Source organism: Pteropus medius, unplaced genomic scaffold, assembly GCF_902729225.1.
Source record: "Pteropus medius unplaced genomic scaffold, Ma_sr-lr_union100, whole genome shotgun sequence".
In the NCBI taxonomy this organism is placed as follows: Eukaryota; Metazoa; Chordata; class Mammalia; order Chiroptera; family Pteropodidae; genus Pteropus; species Pteropus medius.
In genome coordinates this window covers 15,561,993-15,585,143 of record NW_024354499.1, presented here as the reverse complement: position 1 = coordinate 15,585,143, position 23,151 = coordinate 15,561,993, and the positions used below count along the sequence as shown (strand labels likewise).

General features: G+C 36.4%; 1 protein-coding gene across 3 annotated transcripts; it reads left to right on the top strand.

The window, feature by feature from the left end:
• Window positions 1–2,423: 2,423 nt before the first annotated feature.
• Window positions 2,424–23,018, top strand: RNF103 (ring finger protein 103). 3 transcript variants are annotated; one of them, XM_039852735.1, is made up of 4 exons: window positions 2,424–3,620; window positions 5,819–5,958; window positions 15,753–15,868; window positions 21,016–23,018. In XM_039852735.1, exons 1-4 carry the CDS (start codon window positions 3,395–3,397, stop codon window positions 22,580–22,582), a joined length of 2,049 nt encoding a protein of 682 aa, XP_039708669.1. In that variant the 5' UTR covers window positions 2,424–3,394; the 3' UTR covers window positions 22,583–23,018. The 3 variants fall into 3 exon arrangements, with proteins under 3 accessions (XP_039708669.1, XP_039708672.1, XP_039708670.1); XM_039852736.1 differs by lacking the exon at window positions 21,016–23,018 and adding an exon at window positions 19,291–19,441 and having other exon boundaries at window positions 2,892–3,620; XM_039852738.1 differs by lacking the exons at window positions 15,753–15,868; window positions 21,016–23,018 and adding an exon at window positions 11,525–13,380 and having other exon boundaries at window positions 2,885–3,620.
• The last annotated feature ends 133 nt before the right edge of the window (window positions 23,019–23,151 follow it).

Genomic DNA, 23,151 nt, shown 5'->3' with positions numbered 1-23,151 from the left:
TAATAATTAAACATCCTGGTCTTTGAACAGAAATTCTAATTAGTCTGTCCAATTAGGCATAGCGGAAATGGAAATCACCCTCATGGGAGGACAGGCCACACCTCCCTTGGAGTACCAAAGGATGAATCTCTGCAGCTAAAGACCAAGGAAGCAGTCCTAATGGTCTTATTTTTTGAAAAAACACATCTTAAAATTATAAAAATAATGCATAAATTAGTTCTGAAAAAATAATAAAATAGAGAAAAAGCACAAAAAAATGTTAAATAATCTAAATTCCATCACCTAAAGATGAACACGGTTAATATTTTAGTATATATACATATATATGTATATGTATATACATGTATATGTATATACATATATGTCTTTTTCTTATACGAATAAAAAAAATAGCATCATTATCATGCAAATTTCTCAGTAACCTGCTCCTGCGCCCAAACACTGTATTTCAAACATCATTTCATGTCCATAACTATATATCTATATCTTTCCTTTTAGTAGTTGCTTAATAGTTCATCTTTGGATTACTATATTTGACTAATCCTCTGTTGCTAATACACGGGTTGTTTTGTTTTCTTTCTTTTTTTCTATTATTAACTTTAGAGCAACAACAAAACTGCACACACATCTCTGCACATGCCTAATTATTTCCTCAGGATAACTTCCTTGAAATGAGATTATTATGCCAAAGAGAATGTATTTCGGGGAGACTTCTAACTCACATTGTAAATTGCCCTTCTGAAAGGTTGTACATTCCTATCAAAAGAGGATATAAATGTCCATATCCCTATATCCCACCAATCCTGTGTGTCCTTTAATCAGTGCTGTTATCTTTCCTGAGTTAAACCATGAGGGAACAAGGTAAGTGGGTGAGATGGGAGGAAGTTGAAACAAACAAGAAATGCCAAAAGAGTTCGTTAATCTCTTCTTTCTCTAATATTTTTCCAATTTGAAACTCTGGCCTGACTGGTTCCATCTTCAGCTCACACTCCAACTTTCCCCACTCATCCCTCTTTTATAATATTTGAGTTTGGGTCAGTCTTTCTTCACGAGTGAGTACATTCCTTTGAGGCGAAGGACTTCTCCTTATATGTCGAGGTTTGGACAGCAATATTGCCTAGTAACAGGGTCACCATGACATACTCAAGGATTCTGAAATTTCAGAACCAAGCTTGTTAGAATGAACTGTTTAATACAGCTCCCACATTGACCTGTTTCCAGTGGTGGAAACAAAGCCACATTGAAGCTAGTTAAGACACAGAAGCAGAGGCCAAGAAGAGCTCTTTATACATTCCTACATCTCCTCTGATTCTTTCTCCTTGCCCCAGGGCTGCTTCCTCCTGAGTCCTCCTTCACTAGCTATGCACTGAAATGCTTTTGTTTGCTTTATATAAAGGGGTACCATTTGGAGGCTATATTCTCACAGTCCATTCTTTGTTTCCCATTTCTCATTCTCTCCAAGATTGAGTATCGCATCCTTATTCTTCCTAAAACTTTCACTCGTAGGTCAAGACATTTGAGGGCTTTGTACAATGGCTAACATTTCTGTGGTAAATCTTGGGTCTTTTCCTTCCTGATCAAGGGGGATGGTAGAAGCCAGTCTTGTTTAGTTTACATATGCAACGCCATTCTCCCTCAAGACTGGCATAGAGATTGTCACAGAGTATGCTCCACTGGGAATTCAGAACCGAATACTGCATGCTCGCCCACACTACTCATTTTATCTAAATCCCTCTTGCTGGCGGTGCCCACACTCATAGAGTGTAGCGAAAGAAAACAAGTAAACTTTGCACTGGGACATATCAACATTCAACAATCTTTGTTCTCGGAATTCCATACTTCAATATCTGCCTTTTAACACCCCTCAGACTGAAGGGGGTGGGGGGGGGATGGGAGGGTGGAAGATTGTAACAGACGGGTGAGTACCAGTGGGCCTAGTTCTAACTGCCCTTTCAGCCAAACCTCCTACACACAGTGCACAAACTACATTCTCATCTAGAGATAGAAAATCATTGTTTTCTGGTTTTCGTTTTCTTCCATCTGAAACCAACTGTGCCAAAATTTTCCCTTTTCACCAGGACCTGGTATAAACGTACTCTTCTAGTTTACCAATTTTAAGAGGATAATTTAACTGTCTTGGTTTTGCAAAACACACACACACACACACACACACACACACAAAGCGACACAGTCCAAAGTCCATCTCCAACAAAATCGGTTCCTAAATATCTACTGGGCAAAAGAAAAGAGAGCGAAGTCATTGGAGAGGGGCCTCTGGGAGCTGTTTGGGAGCCCCGGCAGATCCGCGGCTTCGCACTTCTTTCCCGCTTGGGGCCCGGCCGCCCACTTCCTCCGTCAACGGGGCGGGTGCTCCCTCGCGGCCCCGCCTGAGGCCCCGCCCCGCCGCCGACGTCAGTTGTTATGTCTCCGCTCGGGCTGCGGTCGCCGCGGGTCTTCTGCTCTGGAGGCGACGGCCGCGGCCTCGCGAGGTGACGGGGGCGTCGGGGACGGCGGCCAGGACCCGTGGCGCCATTCCGAGAGGGGTGGGCGCAGCGTGGCCAGGAGACAACCCGATAGCCGCCCCAGGAGCTGTCTGGAGCCTATTTTTTCCTTTTTTCCTTGAGGACCTTAGCTCCGCGCGCCCCATTTTTCTCTGCAGAGATCGCGACGCCCCGTCCCGGGCCGGGCAGCGGTGCCCGCCCGCCTGAAAGGCGCCGCTCGCCGGCCGGAGCGAACCTGGAGCCGCCGCCGCCGCTGTGCCTGCCGCGCTACCCGCGGGGCCTGGGCGGCCGGCGGGGCCTGGGCCCTGGGCGCCGGGCGCGGTGCTGCAGCAGCCGCTCCTTCCCGCGCTGGGCCCCGGGCCTGGCCCGGCCGAGCGCGGCGCCCTCCTGACCCGCCGCCGCGGGATCCTGGCCGGCCCCTCCAGCCCCGCCTGCGCCCCGACCGCGCTTCCTTTGTGGATCAGAATTATTTTTTTGGCATCCTTCTCCCCTTTGAGATTACGGTGCTGGAAGACCGACCCTGCCACCTCGGTCAGTGCCCCCTGCCCGGGGAACGTGCCTCCTTTCGTTCTTCCCCGCGGGCTCTCCCCGCGCCACTCTCCTTTCGGTATTTAATGGATTGGGGCTGTTTAAGTTTTTGTCTGTTTGTTTTTCTCGCCTCTTGGCTGGAAGACCCCGCGTGAAGCTCTGCGCCGCTGCCCCTCCTCGTCTGTTCCCTTTGCACAGACACCCAAATCCACCTGCCTCGGGGCCCAAGATGTTCCGACAGTGACGGCAGCGAGGGCCGGACCGCACGCGCAGATAGTGCCCTCGCCCAGGCCGGCGTGATACACACTCCCTCACGCTCCTCTCTTTCGTATTCTGAGCTCTGAGGAGAGAAGACGCAGGGGAAGATGTGGCTGAAGCTTTTTTTCTTGCTCCTCTATTTTCTGGTCCTGTTTGTTCTGGCCAGGTTTTTTGAGGCCATTGTGTGGTACGAAACTGGCATCTTTGCCACCCAGCTGGTGGATCCGGTGGCGCTGAGTTTCAAGAAGCTGAGGACCATTCTGGAGTGCCGAGGGCTGGGATACTCGGGGCTGCCGGAGAAGAAGGATGTCCGGGAGCTGGTGGAAAAGTCAGGCGAGTATCGGGCTCGTCTGGGGTCCCCCTCCACCCGGGGTAGGGGCGACCTGTACTTCCTCGTACTTGGTAGTACTCCAGAAGGCCTTACCTTGAAGAGTTAAGCCGACTCCTCTGAGAGCTGCCCAGTTTTTCTTTGTCTAGGTTTTCTACAAAAAAAAAAAGTGTGTGTGTGTGTATGTGTATATATATACACACATATATATATATACACACACACATATATATACACACACACATATATATATACACATATATATACACACACACACACACATATATATATATATATATATATATGAATCCTTGTTTGGAGAAGGGGTCTGGAATTATGTAAGGGTATAGGTGTTTCTTTTTAAGGTTAATTTAAAAAGTTTAAAGTGCAGCTTCTTAGCATCGTATACCAAGTTGAGTGATTTTCTCAGAATTTGGTAATGTTACAAACTGGAAAACATTGTCAGTTTAAATTCATAAGGACATAAGAGAAACCCCAATACATCATCTACGGACAGCAGTATTTGTCACGATAAGTAGAGCAAATTACTCAGAAAAATATTGGAATATTTAATATCAAAGATGCATTTAGGCCTAAGATCTAAATTTAAAATAATGAATAAAATAATGTGTTTAAGTATATAGAGAAAGTGTACACTGTACAGTACTAGTTTTTTGTACTTTAAGTTTGGTAAAAAATGAAGGTGATTGTGTGTGTGTGTGTGTGTGTGTGCGCGTGTGCGTGTGCGTGCCTACCTTGTTTGTTATATATTTCAGGATTTTTTTTTTTAATCCTTGTATGTAAACTTTTTCCTTATGTGTCACAGGCACTGCTACATCAACTTAAATGGGTTGTGAAATAGAATTGAAATAGTGCTAAGAGAATAACATCTTAAAGAATGCATTTTCAATAACTGTTGGTTTTGGGGTAGGATTGAGTGAGAAATATGGTTTTTTTCTTTTTCCCAACTCTGAGCAAAGTATATCTTTGTTTAGATACACTTCCTGGAAGGGAAATGTACTGTCATTTGAGAAAGGCATTCTGGATTGCTGTAGGAAGCAGTTGAAACTGATGGTTATCTTTTATTGTTTCAAATATATTTGTGAGCTCTGTCTTTTACAAGAAAAATATTTTCTTTATTTATACCCTGTAGCCATATAGTATGATAGACAAGAATACTAACTCCAGAGGATTTAGCACTCACATATTTGCAAGTTAAGGGTTATCAAACTCATATATCACTACTGGGGTAGAGAAGGGAACCCTCTTTGTAAAAGTGATACATTTTTCTTTAGAGGAAACAAAATTGTGTATTTTTGTCTTTTGTTTATTAACTGGTATATGGTGACTTCTACTGGGGGTGGGGAATGGAGTTAGGTAGAAGATCTCTCTAAGAAACCCTTCTAGGTTTAGAAATGAGAAGTGTCTTAACTGCCAAAGCCAAATCATTTTTTATGGTAAAATAGTTTAATATAACTTTTTTTTCTTTTGACTTTGATTTAGTGTTGCCTGCGTTTGGGCCTAAAAATACTTGTTACATCGAGGGTACAAGAATGTACATATCACTTAAATAGAAAGGAAGCCTCGGTATAGCAATTTAATTTAACTTTGTAATCTAAATATTCATTGTGAATGGTTTTGCTGCTATCATGATAAAGTTCTTATTTTCTCATTTAAGGCAAAAGTTAAAATAATTTGATATTAGTGTTTTCCTTTACTTTTTATTTGATGACACAAACTAAATTTACACTGTTAATATGTGGATGAATGTGGAGTTTGTATCTAACCTCCAAGCCATATAAACTCTGTTGCTATTTTTTAGCAAGTGGTGATGGCAAATTTTGTAAACCCATTCCTAAACCTTCTAAGCCAAAAGTATATACATCATACTGTTTAAAAGTTATTTGAAACCTGGACATGTTGTACACAAAACTAAATAATATTGTGGTGGCTTTTGGACTGGCATAAATTTAGTAATTTCCTAAAAAATTATGTGATGACCCCTCTCCCCCAAGAATATAAGCCCCATGAGGAGGTGGATTTTTGTCTGTTTTGTCCATTTTTGCCTGACACGTGGTAGGTTCTTATTACATATTTACTGAATGTACAAATTTTAAATGGGTAATTCAGGCTCTACTCTTCTTTTCCTTTGGGAACAAGAGATTTTTGCAATCTTATTAGTATTATTCTTTCCTACCTTCAGGTGACTTGATGGAAGGTGAGCTCTACTCTGCACTCAAAGAAGAAGAAGCATCTGAATCTGTTTCTAGTACCAATTTCAGTGGTGAAATGCACTTCTATGAGCTTGTAGAAGACACAAAAGATGGCATCTGGCTGGTTCAGGTATCAGAAACAGTGATAGAAGTGAATTTATTTTTAACAAAATAGTATTCACCAGCTGGTAACACTTCTGTGTACACTTATGTCATGGTTCTTAGACATAACTCAGTTCTCATAGGGAAGCTCCAGTGTCCTCTTAAAGAGATTTTGCAGACCAGGGAAAATGAAAATTGAAGAGTGGGGGAGGGGAAGTGTTGGGGAAAGAGGATCAATTGTTTAGAATCAGCAGAAGTAAATCCCTTTTTAGTTGTTGGATCTTCATCAAAGTAAGAAGCACACATACATATTTCTTTTATTTAGTGATATGAGCTATTTCCCTCAATTTTTGTTAACTCCAGTTTTTAATTCAGTGATCCAAATAATTTTTGTATCTAAAAGAAGAACCCTAAAGTAAAAGTAAAGGAATCCTTCCACAGGATGATAGCCGACTTTGTGACTATACAGGAAGAGCTATTATAGGAAATAGTGGTGGTTGCTCATTACTTTGCTTATGAAATTAATGAGATTATAATTTTAAACCCTAGCTCTTATCAAAACTATGAGATTTAATTAGCATATTAGAATTTTAGAGCTCTGAAGGACTTTAAAAAGAGTCTCTTATGCTTCCCGAAGTGTAGTTTATGTACCACTCATGGTGAATGAGTGGGCATACATGAACATTTGTGTATTTTAATGTAAATTAGAAAAATCAGTATATTGAATATGTAATTTCATAAATATTGTTTAGGGTAAGCCTAAAGTTATTCAGATTTTTTAAAATGTAAGTTTACTTAAAGTAACAAAAATATCAAGTAAATTAATGTGTGAATTCAGCTAAAATAGTAATTATTGAACCAGGGTCAAATCCCAGGTCCCCTCATTTCCTGTCCAGTACTCTTAAAATTTCATACTGGGGTTGGCAAAGTTTGATTTAGGGTATAAAAATCAAAATAGCTGTTGCTTCATATTTCCTTCAATATGAGATAGTGACTGCAAAATGTGGTAGAAATGTGAGTTCAGAGACCTTAGTTGCAGCTCTGGTCTATTGCTATTTGCATTATGATTGTAAATAGATTCTCCATTACACATGGCCTTAAGTAAATAAATAAATAAATAAATATATACACACACACACACACACACACACACACACACACATATACATATATATGTGTGTATATATATATGTGTGTATGTATGTGTGTGTGTGTATATATATATATATATATATACACAAACCTTAACTCTTTAGCCCAGTTACCCAAGCATTGTCCCAAAGAGAATGGGACAATGCTTGGGTAACTGGGCTAAAGAGTTAAGGTTTGGAAATTCCTCAGGTGATTGGATTGGATATCTATGACTTTTCCTTGCCACCTTGCTAGTGTGTTTGACCTATTATCCTCAGATATCTAAGTCAGTAATTTTTTAAATTAATTTATTTTCCACTTACAGTTGACAGACATATAGTGTAACATTAGTTTCAGGTGTGAAACATAGTGATGACATTTATGTACCTTATAAAATGATCATCCCAATAAATCTACCCATCTTATGACATACATAGTTACAATATTATTGACTGTATTCTCTATGCTGTACTTTATATCCCTGTGATTGTTTTTATAACTGGCAATTTGTACTTCTTAATGTCTTTCACCTTTTCCACCTATCTCCCCAATTCCCCTTTCAACTGGCAACTTACCGATTTCTTCTCTATAGGTATGAGTTTGTTTCTGTTTTGTTTGTTCATTTATTTTATTAGATTTCACATAATACCATCTAGGTCCAATCATATTGTCACAATTCATTTTTTTTTAGACCAAGTAATATTCCATTGTATATATGTACCACATCTTTTTAATCCAGTCATCAGTGAACACTTAGGTTGCTTCCATATCTTGGCTTTTGTAAATAATGCTGCAATAAACATAGGGGTGTGTGTATCTTTTTGAATTAGTGTTTTGGATTTCTTCCGATAAATACCCAAAAGTAGAATTGCTGGGTCATATGGTAGTTCTATTTTTAATTGTTTGAGGAACCTCCATACTGTTTGCCATAGTGGCTGCACCAATTTACAGTCTCACCAACAGTGTACATGGTTTCCCTTTTCTCCACATATTGTCCAACACTTGTTTGTTGATTTATTGATGATAGCCATTCTTACAGGTATGAGGTGATATTGTGGTTTTGATTTGCTGATTAGTGATGTTGAGCATCTTTTCATATGTCTGTTGGTCATCTGTATGTCCTCTTTGGAGAAATGTCTATTCAGGTCCTCTGCCCATTTTTAATCAGATTATTTGGTTTTTCTTAGTGTTAAAGTTGTATGAGTTCTTTATTTATTTCAGATATTAATCCCTTATCAGATGTATCACTTGCGAATATCTTCTCCCATTCAATAGGTTGTCTTATCATTTTGTTGGTAGTTTCCTTCTCTCTGAAAAATCCTTTTCGTTTGATAATCCCATTTGTTTATTTTTTCTTCTGCCCAAGGAGACATGTCCAAAAAATATTACTAAGAGGAGTGTCAAAGAGTTTACTGCCTATGTTTTCTTCTAGAAGTTTTGTGGCTTCAGGTCTTACCTTTAAGTCTCTAATCCATTTTGAGATTATTTGGATATATGGTATAAGGAAGTATCTAGTTTCTATTTTTTTTTTTTTTTTTTTTTGCATGTATTTGTCCAGGTTTCCCAACACCATTTATTAAAAAGACTTTCTTTACTCCATTGTATATCTTGCCTCCTTTGTCATAGATTAATTGACCATATAGGCATGGGTTTATTTCTGTGTTCTCTATTCTGTTCCAGTGATGTATGTGTTTATTTTTATGCCAGTACCATCCTGTTTTGATTACCATAGCCTTGTAGTATAGTTTGATATTAAGCTTGCGTGATACCTCCTACTTTTTTCTTTCTCAAGATTGCTTTGACTATTCGGGGTCTTTTGTGATTCCATATACATTTTAAGATTATTTGTTTTAGTTCTGTGAAAATGCCATTGATATTTTGATAGGGATCGCGTTGACTCTGTAGATATTTTTGAAATTTAGTAATTTTTAAATTCCGCAAAGGGAGAACCTAGGAGATATAGTCTGTACCTTATCCGTCAAATTCTAGTTTCTTTTCGTGTCAGTTATTTGGTATTGAAAAATAAACTGTAGCATCTTTAAAGCTTTAATTTATAAGTAAATTGTTATACCATTTCTTTTCCCAGATATTTATTTCTGATAATCTGATCAAGAAAGACTTACTTGTTTCAACAATTTTAGTTTTATTACTGAGATTGAGTTGAATAGCCAGTCCACTGCCCTGTATTCTGTGTTGAAATGTTTGTCCACACATTGAATGATCTCTAGAGATGAATGTTAAAGATGCTAAGCACCTTCTAACCTTGGAAAAACTGTCAAAAGTCTGATTTATAGAGTGCTACCTATAGAAAATAAACACATTTGGTTCACTAATTAGCAATATATTCTTGGCTTATGAATGATCTACTATTTTTTGATGTACCATTGAAGGTAACCATGGATTTAACTCCCTTATGTGCCAAAATTCAGACAGTTTATTCAGCAGATAAATATATACCGAACCCTGGAGATATACCAGGAACATACACCAGGCTAGGTCATTGCTCTCTCAGGCAGCTCACATTTCATTTGGGAGAGGTAGGCACTAAATAAATAAATATTTAATATAGCATCAGTTAGTGGAAAGTGCAAAGAAGAAAAATAAGCTAGGCAAATTAGGGTAAGGAGACAGAATGGCAAGGAATTTTCTGTTAAGGTGTTGCTTGAAGTGAAGAACAAATAATGAATGATAGTGAATGTTAGCATTGTAAATTCTAATCACTAAACTATTTTTCTCTTAAAATATTTTTTAAACCTCATAGGTATTAATAGTTGAAAAATGACTCCTAAGAAAAATGGCATGTATTTATATAATTTTCTGTGTGTTAATGGCCCAGCAGAACACACACACTTAATTTTTCCAGTGACCTTCAAGATCACCACTGTCCGGCTTGTATTATTTGGGACTAGTGACTTACGTCTGTCAAATGGCTGGCTTGGGTTGGAAGAGCAGTCTCAAGCAGGACGATTGAGAAGACTGAGATTGAAACCCTTTCCTAGGCACTCTGAACTCACCAGCCAACCTAATCAACACAGACATTTTGTTTTCACTTCTAAAAGAGGGCTTTTTTTTCTTTTTTTCTTTTTAAATTAAAAGTATCTGCTATAAACAGAAGAGAAATATTCTCTTGGTTGCTTTTCATTCTTTCAACTCAGGTCATGTTTATCTGATCTTGTAAAAAATAGCTTTCAAGAATTAGTTTTCAACAATTTGAATTATTCTTTTCTAATTGTTATTTTAAAAGAAGCTGACTAATTTTAGTTTGTTCTATCATTTTTTTTAATCCATGAGGGTACATAAATCCCAGCCAATTCAGTCCTCTTCAGATTGCCTTTATTTTAAGTATCCTGTGTAAGAAATATTTAAGCACATCCAAGTTCTTTTTTTCCTTCCAGTTTCTAACATCGTTTCCTTACTCAGATGAATTATAGTTTCCTTTTGTATTTATTGAGAAAAAATGTAGTTAGGTGGCATATAACTGATAATTAGCACTTTAGACTTCAGATGTCATTTTACTGAAAGGATATCTGGATTTACTTAGGGAAAACATGACTTTAATAAATGGGTATATGACGTAGGTATTCCATTATTTGGTCAGTTCATTATTTTTCTGAAATGGATTGATTGGCAATCTGGGTTGATTATCTTTTTTGGTGACACTACATGTGTCACTATGAAAGGAAGAATGAATGTCTAATTCAATCTATATTCCTTATGATTTCTGTCTTCTCTACAACTCATGAGTTTATTTTCTGCATAATACATATTAATGATCTTTATATTTTTCTCCTCTTGTTTGAAGATGTATTAGTGCTCATGAATTATCCTGATAAAAGTACTCTATCCTGATAGAGTACTAGGATACTCATTTTCATGTCAAGCTTTTCTATGTCTATTCTGCAATCTCTATAATATAAGGTAGAAAGAACTAATAGCTCTTTTTTCTAATGGTCCTTTCTAACATTCTAAGTTTTCCTGCTTGGTTATATTCTTCATTAGCTATTTATATTCCAGTTTTGTGGATGCCTTGATTCTGCTGCCACCCAATCTTCTTAGCATCACAAACAGAAGACACTTTTCTTTCAGAAGACTCTTAGGCAAATAGAACAGTGGATAGTCTTCTGAAATAGAAAAAATTGCATACTTTATTGGTTTTATGGATTTATCCTTAACATTTTTATCTCTCTATGACTTTTTTTCCAAAGAATTCAAAGAAGGACAATGATATTTGTTCCCTACTGGCTTTGTCACATCATAAGGAATTTAACATCACTAGAATTGAGATAGCAGTGAAAGTATCACATTAAAGTAAAACTTTGGGTCTGTATTTACTGAAATATTATGTTAATGTATTTCCTGTTTGGCTGAAAGGAGTTAATAGTTGTTTTAAATTTGTTCATCTTTGTTCCCAGACAGTAGCTTTGCCCAGGGAGATTCTAACCTATTCATTCCTTTCTTGACAGTACTCTAAAGACAACATCCATGGCAAGCCACTTTATCCTTTATTTCGTATTGGTGAAAAACTTTTGTGTTTACTCAGAAAGGAAGCTCGTGGAAATACCAAAGAAATAATTCAATGCCATTGAGTTTTGTTTTTGTTGATCACTCGTCCTCACTTTTAATGATTTCATGCAATTTGCATGTATACATTTAAGTTTGACTGTGATTTTCAAAGTGGAAACTCCCTGTTAAAACAACATGTTGAGATATGTAGAAAATACAGCATAGCACTCCTGTCCTATGAGGTTATGTTAGCCTAGATGTTGTTGTATGGGGATTAACAATATTAAAAGGAATATGCCAAATGTTCTCATTAATAAAACCTACCTTTAAAACATAGGCAAAAATGTGTGGTGTTTTTTTATACCAATGTAATGCCTGTAGTACATGTGGAAGGGACTACATGTACTACATGTAGGTAACCTGAGGCCCAGTTTTTCTTTGTAAGTTTAACTGGGCTACACAAGATTAACATCAGGAAATATAGGCACTTGGCAACATGGTAACATGACAACCCAGTTCCATCTAGTGATGTATGTGCTGGAGCCAGCTCATGAAGGGCAACTGCTTCATGAAGGGCAATTGTTAACCCTCTTTCCAACTCTACATTTAGAGATGTCCTGTTGCTAACTTGAAGTTGGCTATCCGGGAGTATTTACACTAAGGAAATCAGCAAATCAGAGCTTTTTTTTTTCTGGAGAGCTAGTTGTTAAACCAGCAATCCACTGGTTTCACCCATTCATCCAACCATCTAACAAATATTTATTGAGATCTAATGGATGTCTTCTGACCCTTGTGTTAAGCACCGAGAGCACAAAGACAAATAACTCGTCATCTGTGCCATAAAACAGCTTACAGTTTGGTTTACTAAAATATGTAGGCCAGTAAAAATCGTAGTATATAATTGTCTTTCCCAGCTAAATCAGGTGGTCCATGATGCTAGCATTTTGAGAGATCTTAAAGAAGTCTATTAGACAGTGAAGTGGAACCTAAGGAAATTGCACTGGTTTTTTTTCTGGAAAAAGAGTATCGTTAAATATACTGGATTGAAAGTTTATGTCTGACGGGTTAAAAACATTGATGTGCAATTGCGTAGCAAGGTACTATTTATGCTAATGTTTGTCCAAAACCTTCCAGATGACAAGTTGCTGGGGAAGAACTTTTTATTATAACAGTAATCAAAAACTTGGGGTCTTTAGAAAATATGTACAATCGGAAGTAGAAGAGTTACTAAACCATAAAAAGCTGAAATGCTTTGGTTCAACATAAATATTTAATGAGTACCCAAATGAGTTAGGCTAGCACCACTAGACTAGCTGTTGGAAGTACAGTGGTGAGCAAGTGTTGGGATGCCAGTTAGAGACAGATACCTTGGGGAAGGGATAGAAAGATTGCTTCATTTCTAACTTGTGTTGCCAAGTCTGTCCCAACTTGGGAACTCAGGCTGTGCTTTTATCTAATTTTTTTCTAGTCTCTGAAAATATTCCCCACAGAGAACATAAAATCCTTCCTGAGCTGCCTAGGAGTTTGCCTCTTCTCTTACAAGAACAGCAGTGTGAATGCCTCTCAAAACCTCGGCATACTTTTGGGTATAAGCTATAAATTGGGAACTTTTGCTGGTGTGACACAGTAATAATAGGCTTAGAGTATTTTGTTGTGCCATGTGACTCAGCCAGATGAGTTATTTTGTGAAAATATTAACATTTTTAGTGATTGTTTAATTCAGCCTCCACCAAATTTAATTTATGCTGAACCTTCAATTGAATAATTATTTAGGACATTGGGCAAAGTAGCTTCTAATTGTGGAAACACAACTGTAGAGTCAAAAAAAAAAATGCTTTCTTGAAATGCCTGGGGGACTTTTCAGTTTTTGTGGCTCTCTCAGTCAGGGATCATTAAACTCTTCAAAAGTGGGAACAGCTTGCTAAATAAATAAGTCTCTGGAGTTAAACATTGTCATGTACTTGCCCCAGGGGTGTTCCCACCTCTCTTCACATGCTTCTGTTGTCTGTGCTGTAACTTGGGTGTCTGCGAACAAGCCCCTCTCATTCCAACTACTTTTTCTGGCATTGGAGCTCTTAAAAGCCTGAAAGATACCTGTGCAGTGAACGGGATCTTCACTGGAAGATGCCCCTAGACTTAGGGCCATATCTTATATAAATTAAAGCAACCTCTTGATTAATCCCTTGATGCAGTATCATCAAAACATATACCTGAAATGTATGGTTATTTGCAATCTTGATTAGGAAATGGGAGTGAAAGAGAGTTCTTGTAAAAAGAAGGCAGAACAGGAAGTATGGTGATAGGATTGCACAGAGACTTCTTAATCCTGATTGATCTGAAAAGTAAATTCACGATTTCTTTGGTTACTTGATGGAAGACCTACTGTATTGACTACTGTGTTTAGTTGTTTGGGGCGGGTGCGGGGCGGGGAGAGAAAAATGCCTGCCTTGCTAGATCTCTCTTATTCTTCAAGTAAAATTGATGCAGCACTTTTAGACCACTGAAAAATGTGGAAGCTAGGGACCTATTGTGTAATGTAACCAATGTGGACCTACTGGCAGAAGGAGTTTTCATCTATTAAGATAGTGTCCTCAAATTGCCCTCTTCCTGGTTATCTCAACCATCTAGGCATTTGAATAATAACTTGTGTCTCAATAAGGACATTTATTTTCACTAAAAAGTACTATAGAAACCATTTATTTAGTGTCCCAAATTGTGTGTGTGCGTGTATTTATTAAGCATCAAAATTATGTTACAAAATGTTACATATGCACATATGTCTTTTTAAGTAATGAGGATGATAATATCAACGGTATATGGCAGAGATTACTGGACACATAAAGTGCCACTTGTCACCACCATGTGCTCTCTCTCCTCCTGCTGCCCTTGAAATCTGTTAGACTTTGGCAGAGGGGCCACAGATAAGGTAGCTGTACCATCTCCTGCTTCTTCCAGGTTATTGACTATTGGCACTCATTTTACACACAACCCTGGGATTTCACTTCCTAGAGGCTTTTTTTTTTCCTCGCAGAAGGATTAGAGGCCCCCAGGATATTGTGTTGTAATTTTGAATTAGTATGAGTAATCTAGCATTTATAAAACAAACAAACAAACAAACAAAAAACCGGGCCCGTATGCCCTGGGCTTAAATCAAACATGTTTTCATGAAGACATTTTTTGATTTTCCTTTAAGTTCCCACTTAGTTATTTTTGTTTGTATTTTTGTTTTTAAAATATATTTCATTTTTTTTTTTTTTACTTTTATCTATTGAAATTCTGCCTTCATTCAAAACAGGAGGATTAGGGAATAAAGGGAAAAGGTGTTAACTAGTAGAACAACTAAGAAAGAAGTTAGGACTCATTTTGAAGGTTAATTTACAGGGTTTTTTTACAGTTTTTTTTTAAGAAATTATTTTCTTCTCTCAGTCCTAATGGTATTTGAAAGCTATTTGTAATTTTGAAGTAGAATTTCAAAAATGTAGAATTCATTATGGTAATTCTTTTTATATGTTAGAACCTTTCATGATTGTTGTGAAAGAGCCATATAAGTAGTTGTATTGATTTAGTAAAGCATTGTTTAATAGAAAATGTGTCTGACTCTTGACTCTATAATTATACTTTTAAAAAAGTGAAATTTGAACTCTTTGAACGCACATCTGATCATTTTTAGTAAGCTTTATTTGGATTATTGTTTTAAATTTTCAGAGCAGAGAAATGACTGCAAGGCCGTTTTCTTAATCCTGTGTAACTTAATTCTAGAGAATAGGTTACATGGTAGAGAAAGGATGTAGCTAGCTTTTTTTTTTTAATTAATTTTTTTATGGTGACACTGGTTAACAAAATCCAATAAGTTTCAGCTGTACACTTTAACAGTAAGGCATATATATATTTACACCGTGTATTCACCTGTGGCTAGCTTTTTAATATGGCTTTGACACTCACTTTCTGTGTAACTGCCAGCTGAGTATAGTAGTGTGGGAGTTTAATGTACTGTATGTAGTTCAGTCTTTCGGGTCTTTTCCAGTTGGACAGTTGCTCCTTCTATAAGTATTGCAATGATAATATGATAATATAGTGAACAAGAACTGGGAACAATATCTTTTTCAAAAAAGTGAAGTTATATTATAAATGATTGGTTTGACTCCATTTTAAGTAATTGAAGTTTCTGTTTTTCTTTTGGGAGAATAGGTCATAGCAAACGACAGAAGTCCCTTGGTGGGTAAAATCCACTGGGAGAAAATGGTGAAAAAAGTGTCAAGATTTGGAATACGTACAGGCACTTTTAACTGTTCCAGTGACCCCAGGTAAGTTGATTAGGCAATTATTAGAATTTGAGTTCTGACCAGAATTTTTAGAATAAAAATAATGATAGTAGAAACCTCTTTAAACTGAAAACTAATTATAATGTTTAGCACACTGTTGATTACACAGGTGCTTGATTAGCTTTTGATAAACTGGTGGTTATTTACTTTCTGCAATCTCTTTTTTTCTCTGATTCTTCTCTGTTCTTTCTAGTGGAGGTTACTCTTAAGAGTATGTCTTCAGTTCTTTATGTTTCAGTTTTCTTTCCCAAAGAGACTTCAACATATTTATGGCTTTAGGTAACAGCTTTATGCTGACCTAAATCTTCCATAATTCTGACCCTTTAGTTTGCATTTTGATACTCATTTTCATCAGCCCTACAATTATCGTAGGTATGTCCTGTTCCCTAAACCTAGTGTCCAAATTGATTCATCCTCTTTTTCCTTAATAAACCATGTGCCCTTTCTACCTTTCCTTTTCTTTTTACTATCTGCTTTTTTTCCATTTTCTCAGACAAGAATCCTTGCAGACATTTTTGTTTTTCTTTTTGTCATCATCTTCAGTATTTAATTTGTCAAATTATTTCTTGTTTTATTATTCCATTATTCTTAAAAATGCATTTTATTTCAATTTCTAGTGCCACCAAATTATAACCTAAATTCATTCATTCATTTAATTATCCATTCAATAAATACTTAATAAAAGATTAGCATGAACAGCATGTTTTATTTAGTTCTGAGGAGGGAGCATATGATATTTCTCTAGAAACCCCCACAATATTAGGTAATTTCTTTTTTTGTTGTTCTTTTTCTCTTGCTGTTTTATTATTTTTATTATTTTTTTTTTAATTTTTTAAATTAAATTTATTGGGGTAGCATTGGTTAATACAATTATATAATTTTCAGGTGTACATTATAATTTGACATCTATATATTCTATTGTGTGATTACCACCCAAAATCCAGTTTTCTTCAGCTACCATATTTGATCCTCTTTACCCACTTCACCCTACCAGGTAATTTCTAATATAGGTAGATATGCCTGACTTACCTATGTCCCTTATATGTGGCCACAATGAGAAACCCATAAGCTGTAGAAAACCCTCCTACACCACTGCTACACCTCAGATTTCCTTGCCCTTCTCCTTTGGGCCTATGTTTGCTTCAGCTCTCCTTACTGTCCTTGGTTTGCTGATGCATCATATAGGGTGAGAGCTATTGTAGCAGGATTCCCTAAGGGTTAGAGATAAGACAGAAAGTTCTTGTGTTTCCTAATTCACATTTAGTCTTCTTGTCTACCCACAAAGCTTCATTCTCATCTTCACAGAACCTTGATCATGTTCCATTTTCCAATGCCTTTTGTTGAAATATCCAAGATAGCCTAAGTGCTAATGATCTTATGAAAAGGAAATCATTCTTATTTCTGTCCTTTGTTCACCAAAACCAATTGAATTTGGTCTGATTCCATCATTCTTAGTGTATAAGTGAAAGATCTTCTTTTTCCACACTGATGATTGTAATACCAGAACAATGATAGTGCTGATATTTTGATTTTTTTTTCAGATAATGCCAACAGTTAGTATCTTATTAAAAATATTCAGAATTGATTTTTTAAAAAATCAATGAACTAAACAATACATTTCAAACATTGTTACTTATAAACACATTAGAAAATATCAAGTAAAAACAAATTTACAAAAATGTAAAGATTAAACATATATTACAATCTAATGTAAGTTGTTAGATAGCATTAATAAAGACTTCAAAAATAAAGTAAGTATGACATAAAATGAAGATAATCTATTAAGCATGAAAAACTGAAAGAAATAGTAATATTTGATTTCTTTTTTTGGTGTAATCATGTAAAGCAAAATATATCAGAAGTGTCATATTGAGGCCAGTGGATTTTAGTGCAAATTTTTATAGCTTTTTTTTGGAAAAGCACTTTTACTTTACCTTCTTCAGTTTCATCACAAAAATGGAGATTTTGATGCACAGTTACTTGTATCAGTTTCAATATTGTCATGTTCATGTTTCCTTTTATTTGGAAAGTCTTCCAACTAGAGTAAGAACTGTTCTTGCCATAGAAGCTGTGCTTAGTCAGAGTCACTTTTTTTTTCTTTTGAGGATCATGGAGATATAAAAGAACAAAATAGGGAAATATAGAAAAGCATGTCCAGAATGTCAATGCAAAATGTAACTGGCCAGGAAATAATTTATTCAGCAAGTGTTTTAATTATGTGTTGAATAATTGAGTCATCATTTTGCTGTCAGATTTTTGAAAACACCAAAACTCTCCACTACACTGTCTATGCTACTTTCTTTACTGTAGTTCCTTCCCTGGGTAGCCTCCAGGACAGCCTCCTCTAGCGTGCCAGCCCCATTGTACAGCAGTACTTTCTTGACCTGTTTTGCCCCATAAGAACATTCAGGACCATTACTTCTGGACAGCATCTGACTCTGCCCATGGCAGCAATTTTAATTTCTGTCCCTGCTTATCTAGCTTGCCTGGCCCTAATTCCTCTCATTCCTCAACCAAGCAATCTAGTTCTATACCTTTTAGGTCTATCCTCCGTTCTCTTTTTTTGGAGAAAGTAGAAAGTGAAGTGGGTGTGTATCTTCATGGGATTGGAGAGGTTGGGGGTAGTAAAGAGCAGATAGTGGATATTGGAATTGGAGGAGCCAAGTGGTAAATAGGCCAGGAGGTCTTATGGTGAGAGTATCAGGGATGCATACCCCATGCAGTAAGCAGGAAAGGGAAAGGAAGGAGTGAGTGGAGAATGGGCCAGGAATGCCAAGGAAGCCAATGACCTCTTCTGAAGAAACAGCATTATATAAACAGAATACCCAAGTTTCTTTTTAAATATAGCATACCATACCAGAAACTGTAGTACCAAAATTCACAAGCCATGTTTTCTATTATTTTTAGTCTTCAAATTCTCTAAGAGATCTCAAAAGATTTACTTTAAAAAGTAGAGAATTATTTCCTGGTATTATTATTGAACTTATTCAAACCTTTAAAAAGGTATTTTTTAATTCACAGTAAATGTTTTTATATAAGTATAAGGTAATGTAATAGTCTTTAAAAATGATATGTACATTAGTCTTTATTTCTGTTAGCAGTAAGGTTTTTAAATTAATATGATATACTTTATTTGTATATTGGGTTTCTTTATACCCATGTCTAAATAAATATAAATAGCCCAGTATTTTTTAAGTATTAGAATTTTTTTCAAGTCTGGAAAACATGATTTAATTGGAAAGGTATATGATAACATACAGAATTATTTTTTCCTCAGTACTCTTAGATTCTATTTGGAATGATAAACCTTAAAACTATCACTTAGCTCTGAACTGAAAAGAAAGCACATATACATTTGTTTCTTATATGAAGAAATGCATGCACTAAGACTGCCTGTTTTACAGAGATAAGTTTTCTATCAGAAAAACTGTCATTCAATTTGTAACACAAATGAGAAGCCAGATATTCTCTGAAGTGGTCGCAAAGATAAAAGAATGACCAAGAGAAGTTGTCATCATAAGTATCATACGCAATTAAAAAATTAAAGCTACTTAAAGATATTTAAGATGTAAATAAGGCAATTATCGATATGTGTTTAACTTGTTGCTTTTTGGGGGAAAGTAAAAATAGAATTTATGTCAATGAATTATTATTTTGCATTAGACAAATACAAGGAGTAGAAGATATTTTATTTTGTAGGATATACAATTCTCAAACCATTGTAGTTAAAGCAATATTGGCATTAATAGAATCTATCTTGTTAAGGAAGTGAATCAACTCAACAAGAAGCTTGAGTCATGGTCTGTGATTCTGAGTCACCCAGATAGTTTCCCAGAGTCATTACCTTGTCTTTATGACATAACATGTTGCCTTCACTTTATTTACTTATTCATTCCTTCATTCATTCATTCATTTATTACCATCCATTTCTAAATCTGTAGTAAAATGTATCCATAGATAATTGTTTGTGCCCTAAGGAACAAAATGTATCCACATGATAGATTTATTTCCCCCAACTTTATTGAGACAAATTTACATAGCATAAAATTCCACATGGTAGGTTTTTGGGAAAAAATACTATTTTTTAAAAAAATATATATATTTCATTTACAATCTCCACTGTAATACAACAGCCATTTTCATTTTTCAGTATTTCATTTGTCCTCTAGTTTTCTAGGGGGGTAGGGATGTCACAAATATTATAGTAAGAACCAGTCTGTTTCCAAATGATTGGAGTCATGACCCCACAGGATAAATCTAAACAAATGATTTAATTTTAGATAAATTCTTCTGTACTTTGTTGTAAAATGGAGTCGTTCTTGGACTGAATCTCTTCTTAATATGAAAATTTGTTTCTTCTGTGTTAAATAATCCTCTTCACAGCCTTTATTAAAGAGATGAGAGATTATAAAACAACATGGGACTTGCTAGATGAGCTTTTGTGCACATTACTTTGTAACATTGTCTATGTGCTTCAGGCCTTGTGCTGGGTCCTTGGGTTAATAAATGGCCACAGCCTGGCTCCTGCGGTCGAAGAGCTTACACTGAAGTCAGGGGCTTAGCGTGTAGGATATTTCCTTAGTCTTTGCTCATCTGAATCTAACCATCCTTCAAGACTCAGTTTAGTTCCCAAATCTTTCATGAAATCTTCACCAGTTCAAATTTCCAATAATATTTCTTTTTGAACTTTTTTTTAACATTTAGTAATAAAATATATAGTTTTACTCGTTTTGCTTCCTCAATAAGGCCTTAAATTCTTTATGAGCAGGAATTATTTTTGTATTATCTTTTGGACCTTATCAACACTAATGCAGTAAGTTCATAATAGGCACTGAAATATTTGCTGTTTCCCTTGACTTTTCAGGGTATACTTTTCTTTAAAAAAGAACATAGAGATATAAAACAAAACAAAAAAACCTACAAAAAGAGAGCTTGCTTTTCCTTTTGTGCATCGGCCAGATTATTGGTACTAGCTTTGATTTGTTGCAGGTTATTTGGTTTTGGGGAGAGGGTATCTTTCAAGTGCTAAAGAAATTTATCAGGGCAAGAGATTGTTTGCATAACAATGAGGATAAGCAGGTAGCTTATCTAGCAGCCTAGTTATTTACTTACAGTTTACTTTCTTATAGATACTGCAAGAGAAGAGGCTGGGTACGATCCACACTCATTATGTCTGTTCCACAAACAAGTACTTCTAAAGGGAAAGTCATGCTTAAAGAATACAGTGGACGCAAGGTTGAAGTAGAGCACATTTTTAAGTGGATAACTGCTCATGCAGCTTCTCGGATCAAAACCATTTATAATGCTGACCATTTAAAAGAAGAATGGAATAAAAGTGATCAATATTGGGTAAAAATATACCTATTTGCAAACCTTGACCAACCTCCAGCTTTCTTCTCTGCACTAAGTATAAAGTTTACTGGAAGAGTTGAGTTTATTTTTGTTAATGTGGAAAATTGGGACAATAAGAGTTATATGACGGATATTGGTGTATATAACATGCCATCATACATACTTAGAACTCCTGAAGGAATTTACAGATATGGAAATCACACAGGTGAATTTATATCCCTTCAGGCCATGGATTCATTTTTGCGCTCATTACAACCTGAAGTAAATGATTTGTTTGTTTTGAGCTTGGTTCTAGTTAATCTTATGGCTTGGATGGACTTATTTATCACACAAGGAGCTACCATAAAGCGATTTGTGGTTCTCATAAGCACTTTAGGGACATATAATTCTCTATTAATTATTTCCTGGCTGCCGGTGTTGGGCTTTTTACAGCTCCCTTATTTAGATAGCTTTTATGAATATAGCTTAAAATTGTTGAGATATTCCAATACAACCACACTGGCTTCATGGGTAAGGGCGGACTGGATGTTTTATTCTTCACACCCAGCGCTGTTTCTCAGTACATACCTTGGACATGGTCTACTAATCGATTACTTTGAGAAGAAGAGACGGCGCAACAACAATGACGAAGTCAATGCCAATAACCTTGAGTGGTTATCAAGTCTGTGGGACTGGTCCACCAGCTGCCTCTTCCACCCAATTGCTTCTTTTCAGAACTTCCCTGTAGAATCCGATTGGGATGAAGACCCTGACTTCTTCTTGGAGCGGTTAGCTTTCCCTGACCTTTGGCTTCACCCTTTGATACCAACTGATTACATTAAAAACTTGCCAGTGTGGCAGTTTAGGTGTCTTGGAGTCCATTCTGAAGAGGAAATGTCAGAGGATTCTCACGATATTGAAAATGACACAGATATTGAGAACACGGACACTTTTAACAGTGAAAAGGAAGTATTTGAAGATAAACAGATTCACAATTCACCAGGAAAAGCAAGTCACTGTGGTGCTGAGGCTTGTTCATGTGCCAATAAATATTGTCAGACCAGCCTGTATGAAAAGAAGGGGAGGTCATATGGATCATATAACACTAATGAAGATATGGAACCTGATTGGTTAACCTGGCCTGCTGATATGCTGCACTGTACTGAATGTGTTGTTTGTCTAGAGAATTTTGAAAATGGATGTTTGCTAATGGGGCTGCCTTGTGGTCATGTGTTCCATCAGAATTGCATTGCGATGTGGTTGGCTGGGGGTCGACACTGTTGCCCTGTTTGCCGGTGGCCTTCTTATAAAAAAAAGCAGCCATATGCACAACGTCAGCCCTTGTCAAATGATGTCCCATCTTAACCACGTGCAATTTGTGCTTTATAAGCTTTGAGTATCTTACAGCTTGCCTTTTTAATGTTAGTCACAATTTTTGTGGTTTGGAGTTTAGTTTAATGTTAGTGCAATGACAGGAAATACACATTATGCTAATGTTGATGACAATTATTTGGTTGCCTGTATGTCAATTGAATGCATACTTAATTGTAAAAAATTTTATTTACAACATTTGCGATTGAGAAGTTAATGTTTTTTTGTAAGCACAAAAGAAGTATGATAGAAATTTATCCTAGCAAGACTTTACAAAGTAGGATCAAATTCTAATGGAATTGAGGCAGTTTCTTATCCTAAATGTTTCCTCCTTTTTTACAATCTGTCCAGCATCTCTTGGTTAAATAATGTATGCTCTGAGATATGAAATTAAAACAGACCAATGAAATAAATTATTTTAAAACCAGAAGAGTTCAGCTTTTCCATTGTTGAATTGTTTTTGATAAGGTGTCTGAGTTCTATAGGCGTTTTGTTGGTTTGTTAGTTTCACAGATAAGTCAAACATGATTCTTGACTCATGGGAAAAAAAGACAAAAATTATG